Source organism: Euleptes europaea, chromosome 18, assembly GCF_029931775.1.
Source record: "Euleptes europaea isolate rEulEur1 chromosome 18, rEulEur1.hap1, whole genome shotgun sequence".
Classification (NCBI taxonomy): Eukaryota; Metazoa; Chordata; class Lepidosauria; order Squamata; family Sphaerodactylidae; genus Euleptes; species Euleptes europaea.
In genome coordinates this window covers 2,387,775-2,406,282 of record NC_079329.1, presented here as the reverse complement: position 1 = coordinate 2,406,282, position 18,508 = coordinate 2,387,775, and the positions used below count along the sequence as shown (strand labels likewise).

Genomic DNA, 18,508 nt, shown 5'->3' with positions numbered 1-18,508 from the left:
AATCCAGCAGCCGTCTCTCGCAGTACCTCTTCCCAAAACACTCCCCGCTCCCTTCCTACAAAGCTCTGGGTAGTCTTTGAGTTCGCAGCATCCTTTACGTGCTCCCAGGCATCTCCACCCCCTGCTGGCAGGCCAGCCTCCGACTCTCCGGGATAATCTAGGAATGCCACACACACACAGAGCCCGCACCAAACACAACCAAACCACCCCAATCCCAGCCAAGGGATGCACCGTCCCCAAAGGAGGGAGGGAGGGAGGATGGAAGGATCTCCCATGCACTCAAATTCCAAAGATGCTTCTCTTTTAGAGTCAGCCACGTCACGGCACCCACCCACTAGGTCCTGACAATAGGAGGGAAGCTCCCGTCAAGCCTGGTCTTGTGGCCACACAAGGCTAGGGAAGTTAAGGGTTGCCAGCTCTGGGTTGGGAAATACCTGGAGTTTGGGGGGAGGATGCTGGGGAGGGACCCAGCCGGGTAGAACGCCATCCAGCCCACCCTCCGAAGCTGCCATTTTCTCCGGGGGAACTGATCTCTGTGGTCTGGAGATCAGCTGTAATCCCAGATCTCCAGGCCCCGCCGGGTTGCCAACCTCCAGGTGATGGCTGGAGATCTCCTGCTATTACAACTGATCTCCAGCCGATAGAGATCAGTTCCCCTGGAGAATATGGTTGCTTTGGCCATTGGACTCTATGGCACTGAAGTCCCTTCCCAAACCCCACCCTCCTCAGGCTCCTCCCACCAGTGGCGAAGAGCGACCTGGCCACCCTACCCGCCTGGGGGTTGGCAGCTTTACTTTCAGATGGCCATTTGTTTAAGAAATTTTCCACCCAAAGGAGAAAGCCAGAGATGTGACTTTGAGCACTGGCCCAGGAGATCGGTTGCAAATTCTCCCCCCCCCACTCCCAATCCAGAACAAAGAAACAAAAACAATGGGGGGGGGAGAGAGAAAGAGAGATAGAGAAGGAAGGCTGGTTCTTTTATCTCTGTGAGTTAATTTAATTTTTTTTTTACATTTACAAAATAAGATTTGTTTATCCTTGTCCCCTACAGTACAATAAGAATCCTTTTTTAAAAATTTCTGTTTTCCAAAGACACTAGATGTTCATCTGTTTTATTTCAGTGTGTTTGTGAGAGAGAGAAAAACAATTGGGAAATTAAAAAGTGCAGGTTTCGGAAGGAAGAGAGCTCTATAATGCAGGGTGGGGTGAGATTCTGCTAAAAAACAACAACAAAAATCAACAGATGATCCATGATTAAACTCCCCCCTCATGAGAAAACAGAGCACCATGTCGAAAATATTAACAGACAAAAAAAAATAATTATTTTTTTGGAAATTCAAACAAAAATTCCAGCAAGAAGCCGAAAGAAACAAAAGACTTAAAAATAAAATTAAAAAGCAGATACAACAACATTGTAAAAAGATTCTTTTTTTAAAAAAAGCTGGATCAAACCCCAATAAAGGACCAATAAATAGAGAAATCATTACCAAAAAAAAAAAAAAAAAGAGGACATATAAATTAAAACAAGGAAGAGAGAAAGAAAACATTTACAAAATTGCAAAACAATTCTGAGGCAAGGAGTTACAAACACACACACAAAATATACTTATGTATAAAAGTAAAACAAAAAATTACCCCAAATCTGAGACATTTCTGGTTTTTAAACTATGTATTGGGAGTGAGAACTTTAGAGCCAAAAGCATGCAGATTTGGGGGGTGGGGGATGGGTGGAATTCGAGGAAAAGGGAGGTGGGGAGGGAAGAATTAAAGGATTTGAAGGGTTGGGCAGAGTTAAGGGGATTTTCACAGGTAAGGAGGGAAGATTAAGGACAGCATGAAGGGTCCCCCGTGACCCATCCCCAGCCCAAAATGGCATAGGGTGGGCTAAGAGAACCCCTAAGGAAAGGGGGAGGAGGAACAAGCACCCTCCCTCGTTTTTGCAAAATATTCTCCCATCTACCCGTGTGTCTGATTTGGGGCCAGCACCAAGCCCTTTCTGCAGGGCTGTTTTTTTTCACCATTGCATGGGGATTCCCCCGAGGCCTTGCACAAACGTTTTCCACCGGACTCCTTTCTGTTGTGTTTTTATGTTTTGTGTTTTTTAAAAGCAGTTTCTAATACAAACCAGGATTTTTTTCCTCCTTATATTTTTATATATATAATATATAAAAGGATGTAAGAAATCAATATCCATCATCGTAGTTAAAAACCACACGCGCAAAACTGCCCCCGCCCACCCCACCAATATATAGAAATCAATGTACACTCTCCCCCCCTCCCAATGAGAAGTTCAACCAGAGAGAGAAATGAACCCCCCCCAAAAAAGTCCTGTTAAGAAACCCGTATTAAATTTTTTTGCTTGCTTGCATTTTGACTTCTCTTTTTTTTTCCTTTAAAATTTCTGACGAAAGAAAAAAATTGTATGTTTAGAAAAAAAACCAACACAAACCACGCGCCCCAAACTAAAAGCCACCTCTTCGTTCCACGTGTTCGCTTTCCATCCCGTTGAGAAAGCAAACTGTAATGCTCTTGTGAAGGAAAAGTCCTTTGATCTCCTCTGTATCGAAGCCCCCGGATCCTTGTCCACGAGGTGCTGGGGCACGGCGGATTTTGACACGGGCGGGAACGCTGGCCCACCCTTTCTCTCCCGCCAGAGAGGACGGCCAGGACACCCTGGGCCACCAGTTTCTCTGCCCTTCTATTTATTGTATTTTTTTTCTTAAATCCAGTTTTTTCTTCTTCTTTTAATACAAAATCAGCACCACCCAGAAAAAAGGTTCATTTTGCAGAATAAATTAAAAAGGATCCATTGTGTGTGGGGTGTGTGTGGAGACGACAAACCTCTTAGGTACGCCGGTTCTGTCTCGCCCGCCTTGGCTCGGAGCAGGCGTGAGTGAGTAGCTCAAAGGCTCAGATGCTATGGAGGGAGGAGGGGAGGCCCGGTGAGAATGACCCCCTCCGCTACACACACGGCGAAGAGGGGGAGAGGCCAGCTCGGAGAAACAACCCAGACATCCAAGTCCAGGCGTGGTATGGCTCATCTTGAACTAGGTGACGCAGCCTGTGGAGGAAAGGAAGAATTAATAGGGGACCTATTAAATCAAAAGAGTTTCCGCCTAGACATTAGGAAGAATTTTCTAACAGCTAGAGCGGTTCCTCAGTGGAACAGGCTTCCTCGGGAGGTGGTGAGCTCTCCTTCCCTGGAGGTTTTGAAGCAGAGGTTAGATGGCCCATCTGTCAGCAATGCTGAATCTATGACTTTAGGCAGATGATGGGAGGGAGGGCACCTTGGCCATCTTCTGGGCATGGAGTAGGGGTCACTGGGTGTGTGTGGGGGGGAGGTAGTTCAGAATTGCCTGCATTGTGCAGGGGGTTGGACTAGATGACCCTGGTGGTCCCTTCCAACTCTATGATTCTATGATTCTATTCTATGATTCTATGTCCCCCAAGCTAGCCAAGGGCATGAGGAATGTATACACTCCTCTTTACCCCCTCCCAACTACATGTCCTCCACAACCACCCTGGGAGTGCACTGGAGTTAACTGAACCGCTCTGAAGTGCCCTGAAGCACACAGGTCAGGGAAAAAAATTCCCTTTATCTGCCTTTCCTCAAACCCATCAGTAGAGAAAGCTCTAGCTGGGAACAGAGAAGCTCCCCCCACCCCATGCTCACCAGAGTGAAGCTGTCATAGATGTGAATGAGTTCCTCCGTCTTGTACTGCTCGAGGACCACGACGCCGTGGAGGGAGGTGCTGCGCTTGCGGGCGCAGGCTTCGCAGTGCACCAGGTAGGTGTTCTTGCCGCCGTTCTCGCTGGTCACAAAGAGGATGTTGAAAACCTCCACCTGAGGGGGAACCGAGGGAGACATTAGGAAGAACCTCCTGACCGTTAGAGCGGTTCCTCAGTGGAACAAGCTTCCTCGGGGGTGGTCAGCGCTCCTTCCCTGGAGGTTGGACTTGATGACCCTGGTGGTCCCTTCCAACTCGACGATTCTATGAGACACAACTCTATGACCATTTCTCCCACAGGGTGGAGGTCCCGCCCCTCGCTGGTAGAGCTGCCAACCTCCAGGTGGGGCCTGGAGATCTCCCAGAATTGCAACTGGTCTCCAGACTACAGAGATCAGTTCCCCTGGAGAAAACGGCTGCTTCGGAGGGTGGATTCTATGGCATTGTAGCCCACCGAGGTCCCTCCCGTCTCCAAGCCCTGCTCTCTGCAGGCTCTACCCCCAAATCTCCAGGAATTTCCCAAATTTGAGTTGGAAACCCTAGTCCCCACAAAGCCCGGGGTGTGTGTGTGTGGGGGAGAGAACCCAACCCACGGGATCACCAGAAATTACTCTGAGCAAAACACATTTATTGGTCTGGTTACTTCATTTAGAGTCCCACCATTCTCAAGATGACTCGAGGCGGATAACAAAACTTAAAAGCCAACCCTAAATTCTGTGTGTGTGTGTGTGGGTGGGGGTTTAAGCATTTACAAACTTTCACAACAATATTGCTTTTGTGGAAATGGCCTCCTAGCAAGTGACGTCCCACACATTTCCGAATAAAAAATGATACCCCTGGCAAAGTTACCTCACAAGGTGGGACAAGTGAAGGCACACCCCTTCCCCGCTGCTAGGAGCCTGACAGCTGCCTCCCCACACAAGCCAGGATAGCCCACTTCCCCTCCAGTTTTAAATTTAGACCATAAAGCTGCTTTACTTCCTTAGCTCTTCTCACAGTTTCTACAAATACCCCCCCCCCCCAATCTCACATAGTGGATTTCCAGGACTACAGACGCTGAACCTTACCTCTCCCTCTACATCTTACACTGAATTCCTGCAATCTTTTTTGAAAACAAACAAACAAACAAGCAAACACTGAACTTCACACCCCAGTGCGAAATCTCTGCAGGTATCCTCAGTGGGGTGTAAGCTAGGCATTGTTCCTTTGTTTGACAGACACCTCCCCCCCACTTCAAGAACTCGGCTGTGTACAGGCACAGCAGGGCGACCGGAAGCAATCCCGGGATCGCCGCCAGCCGCCATGGCGTGAGCTTTCTGCACCCCACCCTGTTTCACCTTCTCCACCATCAGCTCTGATGCGCTCTCAGAGGAAACGGGTTTGTGAGCGGCCATCGGAATGCAAAACAACAGGAAAGGATTAGCCAAGGGACCCCTCACGACACATGGGGAGGTCTCTCGCCAGAAACCCAGGCTCAGGAGATTTACAAAGACCCCACCCGCAAGAGGGTATGAGGTTATCACCGCCCCTGGCCAAATACAATGTCCACAGCCCACCTGGGGCAAGGCAAAAACCTTGAAACTGCTTCCCAAACTGGAGACTGTATCCAGACCTTTGGGTCCCATAACCCCCCACACGTCTCTACCCTGCCGCTTCCTCAGCAGGGTATTTTGAAGAAGAAGAGTCGGTTTTTAAATGCCGACTTTCTCTACCACTTAAAGGAGAATCAAACCGGCTTACAATCACCTTCCCTTCCCCTCCTCACAATAGACACCCTGTGAGGTAGGTGGGGCTGGGAGAACTCTAAGACAGCTGTGACTAGAACAAGGTCACCCAGCTGGCTCCATGTGGAGGAGTGGGGTATCCAACCCGGTTCACTAGATTAGCGTCCACCAGTCATGTAGAAGAGTGGGGAATCAAACCTGGTTCTCCAGATCAGAGTCCACCGCTCCAAACCACCGCTCTTAACCACTGCACCATGCTGGCTCTCACAAAGGGGATATTCTATCATTTAAATACTGTATTTTAATGACTGACTGGTGTATTTAAAAGATCTATGCCAATAAAGGTTTGAATATATATAAAGGGGATATTCATCCATCTAGGTGTGACCTCCCTCTCACAGAGAATCCCTACGTCCTGGTTTCACAGGGTAGCCGTACCGGTCTGCAATAGAAGAGCTAGATTCGAGTCCAGGGGCACCTGAGAGACCAACGAACATTTCCAGGTGAAAGCTTCCAAGAGTCCCCCCATTTGTATCTGATGATGGGAGCTTTGCATCTTGAAAGCTTATACCCAAAAATCTTTTCCAGGAGCGCCTTAGAAACCAACAAGATTTTCGGGGTGCGAGCTTTTCAGAGTCAAAGCTTCCTATCTGACGAAGGGAGGTCTGACTCTCAAAAGCTCATACCCCGGAAACTCTGTTGGCCATTAAGGTGCTGCTGGACTCGAATCCGGCTCCCTGGGTCCTGGTGCCTTCTAGGGCTGCTGTTCCCCAGATCTCTTCCAGAACGGAGGGCCAGGGCCAGTTTTCCTTCTGGGGCTGGCATGGGGGTGGGGGCAGTCACTGTGCCAGTAGAGCGTGGGCAGAGTAGATCTTCCTTCCCACGTCCCCGTTTAGAAGCCTCACCGGGAATGCTCTCTGGGCCCGGCCCCCTCTTCACTGAGCCACCACCTCCCTGGGTGCAGGGCAAAATAGAGGCCAGGAGAACCGGATAAGCGGCCCTGAGCGCCTCGGAGGGAGGGAGGCCTACGCCAGGCGGCAGATAAAAACCAGCCCCACTCCCCAGGTCACCCTACTCCCTCTTCCCACACACTCAGTCTCCATTTGAGGATCTCTCTGCTTTGCTAAGTAGGGTTGCCAACCTCCAGATACTAGCTGGAGATCTCCTGCTATTACAACTGATCTTCAGCAGATAGAGATCAGTTCACCCAGAGAAAATGGCCGCTTTGGCCATTGGACTCTATGGCATTGAAGTCCCTCCCATCCCCAAACTCCGCCCTCCTCAGGCTCCACCCCAAAAACCTCCTGCCAGGCCACAGGCCGGACTCTGGATGCGGCTGCTTCTTCCCAAGGGTGCCACCTATGCCCAGTCTGTAACGGGCATTTCGTTAAAAAACCCACGATTAGAAACTCCCTATTTTCAACCTTCTACCCTTTAAGTACCCTGACACGGATAGTCCGGGATAGCCCTCCCATCGTCAGCTCTCAGAAGCTAAGCTGGGTAAGCCCTGGTTAGTACTTGGATGGGAGATCACCAAGGAAGTCCAGGGCTGCTACGCAGAGGCTGGCAATGGCAAACCACTTCTGAGCATCTCTCACCTTGAAAATGCTTAGGAGTCACATGAACACATGAAGCTGCCTTCTACTGAATCAGACCCTTGGTCCATCAAAGTCAGTATTGTCTGCTCAGACCGGCAGTGGCTCTCCAGGTTCTCAGGCAGAGGTCTTTCAAATCACCTACCTACCTAGTCCCTTTAACTAGAGATGCCGGGGACTGAACCTGGGACCTTCTGCGGGCCAAGCAGATGCTCTACCACTGAGCCACGGCCCCACTCCATGGCTCTCCAGGGTCTCAGGCAGGGGTCTTTCACATCACCTACTTGCCTAGTCCTTTTAACTGGAGATGCCAGGGATTGAACATGGGACCTTCTGCATGCCAAGCAGAGGCTCTGCCACGGAGCCACGGCCCCTCACCATTAAGTCCGCTGTGACTTGATGGCACTTTTCTCCACCCCTACCCTTTAAAGACTCAACTCTCAGCCCTGTCGGGCATGAAGGAGAAGGAAAAATCCCAAAGTGGTGGTGGGACAAATGGCACCCCCAGACCCTCCAGCAAGCGCTCCTGCTCCAGCATGCCGGAGAGAATAAACAAGCTGCTGCTGGAAATGCGGCCACCCCCCAGATGGAGCACAGTGGACCCACGCAGGACGGGAAAGACCAGTCCCCGGCAGAGGAACGCAAAGCCCCTGATGCAGACGCAGGTCTTTGCAGGCTGGAGACAGTGACCCCGGAATGCAGCTCTGAAGAACTGGCACCCAAGACGGCAGCGGGCAAATGGGAGAATGCCTACCCCCACCACCACCCGAAGTTGGCACTAGCAGCCCCCGGAGACTTACATCACACTCGTTGCAGTAGTAGGCTGGCTCATCCTTCACCCGGCCTTGGTAGGCGATCTTCTTCCCTGCCCGCACCAGACTCTCCCGCTGGACCTGGCAATGTTTGATCGACTGCATCAGACAATACCTGAGAGAGAGAAAACGCACGGAGCAATGAGAACACGAAGACCCCCATGGGAGCCAGCAGGAGAAGTGGAACCAGGCCACGGGCATTGAGGGGGAGGGAAGGACGGAGCCTCCCACCCACATTCAACCCATCTGGAGCAGAAAACACACACACATACGCCCCCCTTTCCTCGCCTTCAGAACAGAAGGGACACGCGTGGCAGAGTGACTCACTCAATACCCCATGGAAGAAGGAGAAGAGTTGGTTTTTCTATGCCGACTTTCTCTACCACTTAAGGGAGACTCAAACTGGCTTACAGGCACCTTCCCTTCCCCTCCCCACAACAGACACCCCGTGAGGTAGGTGGAGCTGAGAGAGCTCTAAGAGAGCTGTGACTAGCCCAAGGTCACCCAGCTGGCTTCGTGTGGAGGAGTGGGGAAACAAATCCAGTTCACCAGATTAGCCTCTGCCACTCATGTGGAGGAGTGGGGGAATCAAACCCGGTTCTCCAGATCAGAGTCCACCACTCCAAACCACCGCTCTTAACCACTACACCACGCTGGCATGCTGGAAGCACACGTGTCCCCTCACGCCCAGTGATGGGGAATGATCCGCCCTTGAATTCCCGCTGCTCTTAAAGGCAAGGAAGCCTGCCACCTCCTTCAGCAGGACAGGGTGCAAATCACACTCCGGTGGGACAAGGCGCACGGTCTCTGGGCCGCCGAACAGCAGCGCCCGTTCCCAGCATCTCCCTCGCCTCCCGGGGACTTCTGCCCAGCAAAGGAACTTTGGGGCGGGGCCGAGGGAGAGAGGTGGAGAGTCAGTGCAAAGCAGGCAAGATGTTTTTGGCCAGCAGACCACTCGAGGAGGCCGCTAAGTTCTCACTTGATCATTTTGTACAAGTCCGAGTCGCTGATCTTGACGGTGCGGGCGACGTTCCAGGAGACGTGGATCATGGGGACGATGGACTTGACATTCTTCACCTCGTTCCACTCGTAGCGCTCCAGGGCCAGCTGATACTGGTAGGCTGCGGGAAAGAATGGGAGGGGTTAGGTGGACAGAGGGGGGGGGCCCAAAACAGACCCCAGACCCCTCCTCTGCGCTGCTCAGTTTCCTCTCAAGGGGCCAGCAATGCCCCCAGCTAGGGGGACCCTCACATGGCCCAAGCCAGCGAAAGCAGAGGGGTATTGATCCCTCTGGAAGATGACTCTGTTCCCCTGCTCCTTCACTAATAAATGAACAGGAATGTTATGAAGAAGAAGAAGAGTTGATTTTTATATGCCAATTTTCTCTACCACTTACGGCAGAATCCCTTCCCCTCCCCACAACAGACACCCTGTGAGGTAGGTGGGGCTGAGAGAGTGTGACTAGACCAAGGTCACCCAGTTGGTTTCGTGTGGAGTGGGGAAACAAATCCAGGTCACCAGATTAGTGTCCGCCGCTCATGTGGAGGAGTAGGGAATCATACCCGGTTCTCCAGATTAGAGACCACCGCTCCAAATAACCTCTTAACCACTACACCATGCTAGATTAAATTGCTAGATTAAAATAACTCCTCGTGTGAACAAAAGAAGACAGAAGAGCAGCAGCACAGTTGGCTGACAGCTGCGTTTCAACCGAGAAAATTGGCTTTCAGGTGCAGTTGGGCTACGGACTCCCTTGGGGGGGGGGCTTTTTTGTTTTTTAATCAAAGGCTACTTTTATGTTTCCTGAAGTTTCCCCTGCAACCCCAGGATTCTAAAATATAGTTACAAACACAAAGGGGAAGCCAGGACTACCTGCGCCACCGGACAAGACCATTTGTCTCTGGAGACTCCAATTCCACAAGCAAAACAGATGAAGCTGTTGTATGCCTATTCAGAACTTAGATCCCCCTGGCCCAATCTGGTCCAATCTTCCCCAGCCCCACACCTAGAGAGACCGGGGACTCATCCTAGAGCCTCAGGCCTGTGAATCTTGAGCTGTTCTATCCCATACGAGAGGCGTAAGAACTCCTGCAGCCCATGGCTGGATCTCGGCCCCTCCCATTACCTGTCAAGGGGCCCACGTTCCACGCGATGTTGTTGCACCAGCCGGTGGCCTGAACCCAGTGGACGGTCCCTGCGTTGATCCACACCAGGTCTCCCGGCCGCTGGATGAAGCGGTAGACCGGGATGTTGGACTGGTAGAGGTCTTCCAGGATGGGCCACCATGAGCCGGTCAGGTAATCCACGCTGTGCCTGTGAGAAAGCAGCGCCCGGTGAGGAAGGAGGAAGAAGAGTTGGTTTTTATATGCCAACTTTCTCTACCACTTAAGGCAGAATCAAACCGGCTTACAATCACCTTCCCTTCTCCACAACAGACACCCTGTGAGGTAGGTGGGGCTGAGAGAGCTCTAAGAGAGCTGTGACTAGGTTTATGTCACCTAGCTGGCTTAAGAACATAAGAAAGGCCCTTCTGGAACAGACCAAGGCCCATCAAGTCCAGCAGTCTGTTCACAGTGGCCAACCAGGTGCCTCCAGGAAGCCCCCAAACAAGACGACTGCAGTAGCATTTATCCTGCCTGTTTTCCACAGCACCCAATATATTTGGCATGCTCCTCTGATCCTGGAGAGAATAGGGATGCATCATGACTAGCATCCATTTTTACTAGTAGCCATGGATTGCCCTCTCCTCCATGAACATGTCCACTCCCCTCTTAAAGCCTTCCAAGTTGGCAGCCATCACCACATCCTGGGGCAGGGAGTTCCACAATTTAACTATGTGTTGTGTGAAGAAATACTTCCTTTTATTTGTTTTGACTCTCTCACCCTCTAGCTTCAGCAGATGACCCCACGTTCTAGTATTCTGAGAGAGGGAGAAAGCTTCTCCCTGTCCACTCTCTCCACACCATGCATAATTTTATAGACCTCTATCATGTCTCCCCTTAACCGCCTTCTTTCCAAGCTAAACAGCCCTAAGCGATTTAACCGTTCATCATAGGGCAGTTGCTCTAGTCCTTCATGTGTAGGAGTGGGGAAACCAACCCAGTTCACCAGATTAGCTTCTGCCACTCGTGTGGAGGAGTGGGGAATCGAACCCGGGTCTCCAGATCAGAGGCCACCGATCCAAACCACTACACGCAGGAGCGGCCTGGACCCCTTTTTTCTGCAGACAGCACAGCTTGGTGTCGCGGGCTGTTGCCAGCCCGTGACGTGCAAGCAGGCTCTCCATCTGGGACGCCAGCAGGCGAGGTCTAGCGCTTTCCCAGGTGGGGATCCGCCCCCTCCGCCCCGGGGCCAAGGCATCCTCCTCCCCCAGTCCCTGCACCGCCCACCTGTCACAAAAGGCACTGATGTTCTGCCAGTAATGCTCGTGGACCGCAAACCATTCGCAGTCCCCAGGCCCGATGTTGATGTTCACCGAGCAGAAGTTGTTGTTCTCCTGGTGACCTGTGAGAGGGGGATAGAAGTTAGCTTTGGTCCAAGGCCTCTCCGCATGCCGTTTCTGGAAAATATCCTAGGGGAGAATCGGCACCCCGAGTGGGACTGAGGCTTGGAGAAGGCATGGCATCCATCGCTAAGCCAAACAGATTTTCACGCCGCTTTTCAATAAATATAACTCACAAAATGGTTTAGGGAGATTAAAAGCATACAACACATTGAAAAAACAAAGGGAAAAACCCATTAGTTGCCAAAAGGCGCAGCGATCAGCAAACGTGTCAGCTGCCTTTGGAGGAAAAACATGCAACAGGGAGGGAGCCAAAGACATTTCCTGAAGAAGGGAACTGCATAGCTCCCAGGCTCCAGCTAAAAAGGCCCTGCTTCTAGCAGAGCTTGATCTTGCCTCCTTATAGGATGGAATGTAATGTCTTACAAGAATACAGATGAAGAGGCGGGGTCATTTGGGAGGACATCCTTGGAGGGATCTGGGACTTTGAAGGTTAAAAGCTGGGTACCCGAGGTTGGGTGAGAGGAAGATTTATATAAGTCTATCTAGAAATATTACAAATATAATTTATTAGAAGTGCTATGCAAAATTTAAAATTCGTTAAAAGCATTAAAATAGAACAATGGCAAAACTTAAATTGATATCTATAACAACATTGGGTACCCAGCTTTTGTTTTTAGGTTGGGTTTCATTCCCCCTTTTTTTCTTCCACTTTGAAGGTTAAAACCAGCACCATGAAGTGGGCCAAGAAACGAACTGGGAAGCTGGTGAAGCGATCATCTAAACTAGCAAGACGTTGACCACACTGGAGGCATAGAAGACTGGCGGCACCACCACACACACACACCCGGTCCCTTACCCGGCGTGCGGCTGCCTGGCACTTTCATATAGAGCTGCACTGTGTTCATGCCCAGGATCGTGTGTCCCACGTGACTTAGCATGTTCCCTGTAGAGGTGACTCTCATGAAAGCCGGCAGCTTCAACAGCTCCTGTAACTGTGGCTTCCACCTGCAGGGCAAAGAAAAAAAAAAGTTCATTTCAAAAAACAGGTGCAGAGTGTAGCCATGCTAGACTGCAGAACAGCTAGAGTCCAGTGAGATTTTCAAGATATGAGCTTTATGACGAAGGGAGCTTTAACTCTCAAAAGCTCATACCCCAAAAATCAGCCAGCGTGGTGTAGTGGTTAAGAGCAGTTGTTTGGAGCGGTGGACTCTAACCTGGAGAACCGGGTTTGATTCCCCACTCCTCCACATGAGCGGTGGAGGCTAATCTGGTGAACTGGATTTGTTTCCCCACTCCTCCACACCAAGCCAGCTGGGTGACCTTGGGCTAGTCACAGCTCTCTTAAAGCTCTCTCAGCCCCACCTACCTCACAGGGTGTCTGTTGTGGGGAGGGGAAGGAGATTGTAAGCCGGTTTGAGTCTCCCTTAAGTGGTAGAGGAAGTCGGCATATAAAAACCAACTCTTCTTCTTCTTCTAAGCAAAAATCCCCCATTGTTCAATGCATTAACAGTGAAAAGCAACTAAAAAGTTAAAAACAAATAAATCAACCAACAGAACAGCAAAAAAAAAAGCTCAATTATCATTATGACCACTGGAGGGCAGCAAAGACACTCATTATGCAATGAGGGCAGAGAGCATGTGCAGAGCAACGGCAAAAGGCGGCTGTTGCCCAAATGGCCACTAGGAGACAGCAGAGAGCAAACGGGTTTCTGAACTTCCAGGTAGGAACGCAGAGGGGCAGATAAGCTAAGAGTGGCCCTCCACTGTAGCGACAAATTACGGCCACAGGGTGGCAGCAAAGACTACAAACTGCAGGCTACAGAATTCCAACGGCACCTTAAAAAGTAAAATAGCAATAACAAAATCCAAGTCGAACCTGTTATTGTACCAACCAAATTAACATAAAGCACCGTGCAAGGTTTCGAGCTCAACAGAACTCTTCATGAGGCTGGATACTACCAAGTTGTGAAAGACAGTAGGGTAGAAAGCAGCCAGAGGATTCTGCCTTTGTCTACCTTGAGAGGGCAGAAGGGTGAGATATAAATTTTGTAAAATAAAATTTAAAGAATACTTTTTAAAAATCCTGTAACATCCAGCCTGTTAAATAGTCTGGTGAGCTCAAAAGCTTGCAGAATATTTTGTGCTAATCTGGTTGGTCCAGTTAAAAAAAATGAAGAAGGAGGAGAAGAAAAAGAAGAAGAGTTGGTTTTTATATGCCAACTTTCTCTACCACTTAAGGAAGAATCAAACCAGCTTACAGTCTCCTTCCTTTCCTCTCCCCACAGCAGACAACCTGTGAGGTAGGTGGGGCTGAGAGAGTGTGACTAACCCAAGGTCACCCAGCAAGCTTCATGTGGAGTGGGGAAACAAATCCAGTTCACCATATTAGCCTCCGCCGCTCATGTGTAGGAGTGGGGAATCAAACCCAGTTCTCCAGATAAGAGTTCACCGCTCCTAACCACTACACCACGCTGGCTCTCTACGGATCTTACACGGATGAGGGGATTTGGCATGAACCAATAAAGGCTGTGCAATTTTTTCTACCTGAAAGACTAAACTACCTTCATTCCGGCAGGTGCTTTCATGAGTCAGAGCTCACGTCCACAGATGGAATGAAGAGGAAATCATACTCCACATTTTTAAGTAGGGGAAATTACCACAGGGGAGGGGGGAAGGAGGAGTTGGGGTCAGACGAAGGCCTGGCATGAATCCAGTCGCACGTCTTTCAGGTGCGATTCTCAGAGGTGCCAGACTGTCTCTCAAGGGTGCAGATGAACAAAAGCGTAAATAAGTATCTTGATGTAAAAAAACAGGACATTAAGAGGGAGGGAAAAGCACAGCACTTCTGACATGGTTGACTAAAAGTTGAAGGGCTGAGACCCTATTCCTGTAGTCAAGGGATTGGTATCTGGCCTTTCCCTCATTCACATGGGGGGAGGGCAGAGAAGGAAGAGCTGGAGGGTTTCGTGTTGCGCCCGCGCCCCCCCCCTTACCGCTTGGCATCTGAGAGGTCGATATTGGTCCCAAACTTGATGATCTGGTGAGGTTTCTGATCAGGGTTGCTACTGGGAATAAAAACCAAAACAAAAAATGTATAAGAGAGGAGGGCAAAGAGAGGGATGGTCTTCCCCCACGCCCCCACCCACTTTCTGCCTCATTTCCTTCCAAGCCCCAATTGTTTACATTTTGAAAAATCATTTCCTGACCGCCCCCTCCCCTTCCACATCCCACCCCCCTCCATCTTCAACATCAATCTCCTCAAAGCACCCCAAGACTTTCGCCATCACAATGGGGGTGCCACAGCCTGACTGGGGAGCCTTCTCCTTAAGATGGGGCAGGGACAGCCTACCTGGGGGGTGTCTCCGTGGTGCTGTCCGGCTCTTCCGCTTCCTCTTCGTCGCTCTCTTTGTCTTCCTGCCCCAAGATAAGAAAAGGTCAAAATGGCAATACGCCCCCCATTCAGAATGAAAATGAACCACCAGTGAAAAGAGCACCGCCCCCTTCTGCCGCAGATATAAGAACATAAGAAAGGCCCTGCTGGATCAGACCAAGGCCCATCAAGTCCAGCAGTCTGTTCACACAGTGGCCAACCAGGTGCCTCCAGGAAGCCCACAAGCAAGACCACTGCAGCAGCATTCATCCTGCCTGTGTTCCACAGCAACTAATAGGCATGCTCATCTGATACTAGAGAGAATAGGTATGCATCATGACAGGTATCCATTTTGACTAGTACCCATGGATAGCCCTCTCCTCCATGAACATGTCCACCCCCCTCTTAAAGCCTTCCAAGTTGGCAGCCATCACCACATCCTGGGGCAGGGAGTTCCACAATTTAACTCTGTGTTCTGTGAAGAAATACTTCCTTTTATCAGTTTTGAATCTCTCACCCTCCAGCTTCAGCAGATGACCCCTCTCCCCCCCATGTTCTGGTATTATGAGAGAGGGAGAAATATCCTTGCCCCAAGAAGGTTCTGGAAGGAAGCGGGACCCTCTCCTCACCTGGAGAGACTCCTGGAAGGAGGCTGCCTGGTACTGGGCGTACTTGGCGATGGTGGTGTGGGACCGGCTGCTCTCGCAGGGCCACACCTGCTTCGTCCCCTGGAGGTCCCAGTTTTCGTCCGACGGCTGCTGGACTTGCGTGCGGACCTCCACGGCGTGTTCCCCGCTGGCCTCCACCAGCGTCTTTGTGCTGAACAGACCCAAGTCTGAGGGGAAGATGAAGGGATGCTGGAAAATGGGGGCTTTCCACAGCACTGCCATCCGCTTCACGTGCCCAGAAGCCACGCTGGCAACCGTCCTCCCCTCAAACTCTTCCCTCACCCCAAGGCCTCTGAACTCAACTATGTCTGGCTGCCCATCATGGACGTCAGGGTTGTCAGCCACCAGGTCGGGGGCTGGAGGTCTCCTGGGATTACAACCAATCTCCAGACAATATTGATCAGCTCCTCCTGGAGAAAACAACTGCCCTGAAAGGTGGATTCTATGGCATCGTACCCCACTGAAGTCCCTTCACTCCCTTCACCAAACCCTACCTTCCCTAGACCCCACCCCCTAATGTCCAGGAATTTCCCAAGCTGGAGCTGAGGTTAGATGGCCATCTGTCAGCAATGCTGATTCTATGACCGTAGGCAGATCCTGAGAGGGAGGGCACCTTGGCCATCTTCTGGGCATAGAGTAGGGGTCACTGGGTGTGTGTAGGGGGAGGTAGTTTGGAATTTCCTGCATTGTGTAGGGGGTTGGACTAGATGACCCTGGTGGTCCCTTCCAACTCTATGATTCTATGATTCTAACCCTAACAGAAGTCCTCCCCCCAATCAATTTCCTGGTCCCAACAAACCCTCACCTCGCACTTAGACTCTCCTCCGAACACATGCCGCAGCCCCCAAGCACCCCGACAAAACCCCCTCCCACCACCCGTGGCAGGGGTGGACTCACTGAGGCGGAGAGAGCCAGCCAAGCCCCGGATGACTGTGATGGGGTTCTTGGGGTCAGTGCAGAACTGGAGAAGCACCGGTGAGAAAGCGTCCCGCTTGCTTTCCAACTGAGGAGAAAGGAGAGGGAAGGAAATGAGAACAAGAAGCCCCCGGGGGCCCCCCCACCCGCAAAGCAGCCGGCCATGTAAACCTTCCAGCTGGAACTAGCGGGCCTCATCCCATTTCCACTGAGCCCCTCATCCCATTTAGACCAGCTAATGGAGACAGGCGTTGCTGGGCCCAGCCAGCCCCTTCTGTGGCTCCCAGTTTAGCTCAACACCCCACTTTTTAACCCAGGGATTCCCCTTTGGATGAAATTAAGAAGCCCTTTCACGATTCAACATTGCCAGCCACTGAGGGCATCCAGAAATATCCGAAAAGACTGGGTTTTCTCTCCCCCCTTGCGGAGGAGGCCTTTGCCAGCTCTGTAGAACGACAAAGGCAAAGGGCCCGTCCCATGCGGCAGAAGACCTTCCCTTCCTGCCTTCTCTCCACTACGGTGAAGGACCACGGGGCACAGTGGAAGCAGGGAGGAAAGAGCAGGCGCTCAGACACCAGCTGATGCTGGAGGTGTACCAGGCACAGAGAAAAGCTCGCTTGGCTAATGCCAGTGCCGTAGCAACTCTGAAAGGTATGGACTAGCCCCAGAGCAAGGACACACAGCCCCAACAGACATTTCACACAGTCACCGTGAGCAAAAAACTAGCATCCACTGGGACAGACGAGGGGGTGGGGCTTTTGAAGCCAGATCCCAGCCAGGGTAGGCGTGTGTGTGTACGGCAGACCCTAAGAAGTAATGACCTCCAAAACGTCTTGTTAACATCCTGGCTGAGGTCTTGCAAATTGAGGGCTGTGGCTTCCTTTATTGAGTCCATCTCATGTGGGGTCTTCCTCTTTTCCTGGCATTATTGTCTTTTCCAGTGACTCTTGTCTTTTCATCGTGTGACTAAAGTACAATATCCTCAGTTTGGTCATTTTCGCTTCTAGGGAGAGTTGTGGCTTGATTTGATCTAGAACCCACTGATTTGTCTTTTCGGCGGTCCACAGAATCCACAAAACACATTTCAAAGGAATCAACTTTCTTCCTGTAAGCTTTCTTCATTGTCCAGCTTTCACACCCATACACAGGAATGGGGAATACTATGGCATGAATTAATTTGATCTTGGTTGCCAGTGACACATCCTTACACTTAAGAATCTTTTCTATTTCTAGCTTCTTCACGGCTACCCTTCCCAGTCTCAATCTTCTGATTTCTTGGTTGCAGTCTCTCTTTTAGCTGATGACTGAGTCAAGGAATAGAAAATGTTTGTCAGCTTTAAAGTTGTGTAATTCCCCAGGAGTCATTATTTTTGTGTTCTTGATGTTCAGCTGCAATCCTGCTTTGGCACTTTCTATTTTAACCTTCAGCATTAGTCAATTTGAGTCTTCATTGTTTTCTGCCAGTAATGTGGTGCATATTTCAAATGGTAACTGTTTCTTCCACCAATTTTCACTCCACCTTCATCGAAATCTAATCCAGCTTTCCTTATATGTTCTGCATACAGATTGGATAGGGAGATAAAATACATCTCTGTCTGACACCTTTGCCAACTGGAAACCACTCTGTTTCTCCATATTCTGTCCAGCAGTAGCCTCTTGTCTAGAGAACAGATTGTGCATCAACACAATCAGATGCTGTGGCACACCTATTTCTTTAAAAACAAATCATAACTTTTCATGATCCACACAGTCAAAAAGGCTCCAGTAACCAACATAAATTTGCAATGTGATCTCTACTGCCTCTTCCATTTCTGAATCCTGCTTGAACACCTGGCATTTCTCATTCCGTACATGGTAACAGTTTTTGTTGTAAGATTCTGAGCATCACTGTACTTGCACAAGAAATTGATGCGATGGTCCAATAGTTGCTGCAGTCTTTGGCGTCTCCTTTTTGGGGAATTGGAATGTAAATTAAGCATTTCCTGTGTGTGAGCCATTGTTTTGTTTTCCATATTTGTTGGCATATTCTTGTTAAGATTTTGATGGACTTTATTTCTGTGGCTTTTAATAGCTCCATTGATATCCCATCTATTCCTGGTGATTTGTTTCTCCCAACTGCGCCCAATGCACTTCACTTTCTAAAACTGTAGGTTCTTCTTCAAAAGATTCTTCTTGGATGGAACCTGTCATC

The 18,508-nt window shown here is 50.3% G+C and overlaps 1 protein-coding gene across 1 annotated transcript in view; it reads right to left on the bottom strand.

Moving 5' to 3' along the window:
- Positions 1–2,963: 2,963 nt before the first annotated feature.
- The window catches only part of KDM6B (lysine demethylase 6B), a 34,766-nt gene continuing 19,221 nt past the window's right edge, over positions 2,964–18,508 (bottom strand). The window contains exons 11-21 of the mRNA XM_056863112.1: positions 16,300–16,405; positions 15,364–15,569; positions 14,714–14,778; positions 14,358–14,426; positions 12,221–12,369; positions 11,249–11,363; positions 9,985–10,172; positions 8,839–8,980; positions 7,848–7,974; positions 3,674–3,844; positions 2,964–3,061 (exon numbers count right to left, since the gene is read on the bottom strand). Coding sequence (XP_056719090.1) covers positions 3,038–3,061; positions 3,674–3,844; positions 7,848–7,974; positions 8,839–8,980; positions 9,985–10,172; positions 11,249–11,363; positions 12,221–12,369; positions 14,358–14,426; positions 14,714–14,778; positions 15,364–15,569; positions 16,300–16,405 — 1,362 coding nt within the window. The 3' untranslated portion in view covers positions 2,964–3,037. The remainder of the gene's footprint in view (positions 3,062–3,673; positions 3,845–7,847; positions 7,975–8,838; positions 8,981–9,984; positions 10,173–11,248; positions 11,364–12,220; positions 12,370–14,357; positions 14,427–14,713; positions 14,779–15,363; positions 15,570–16,299; positions 16,406–18,508) is intronic.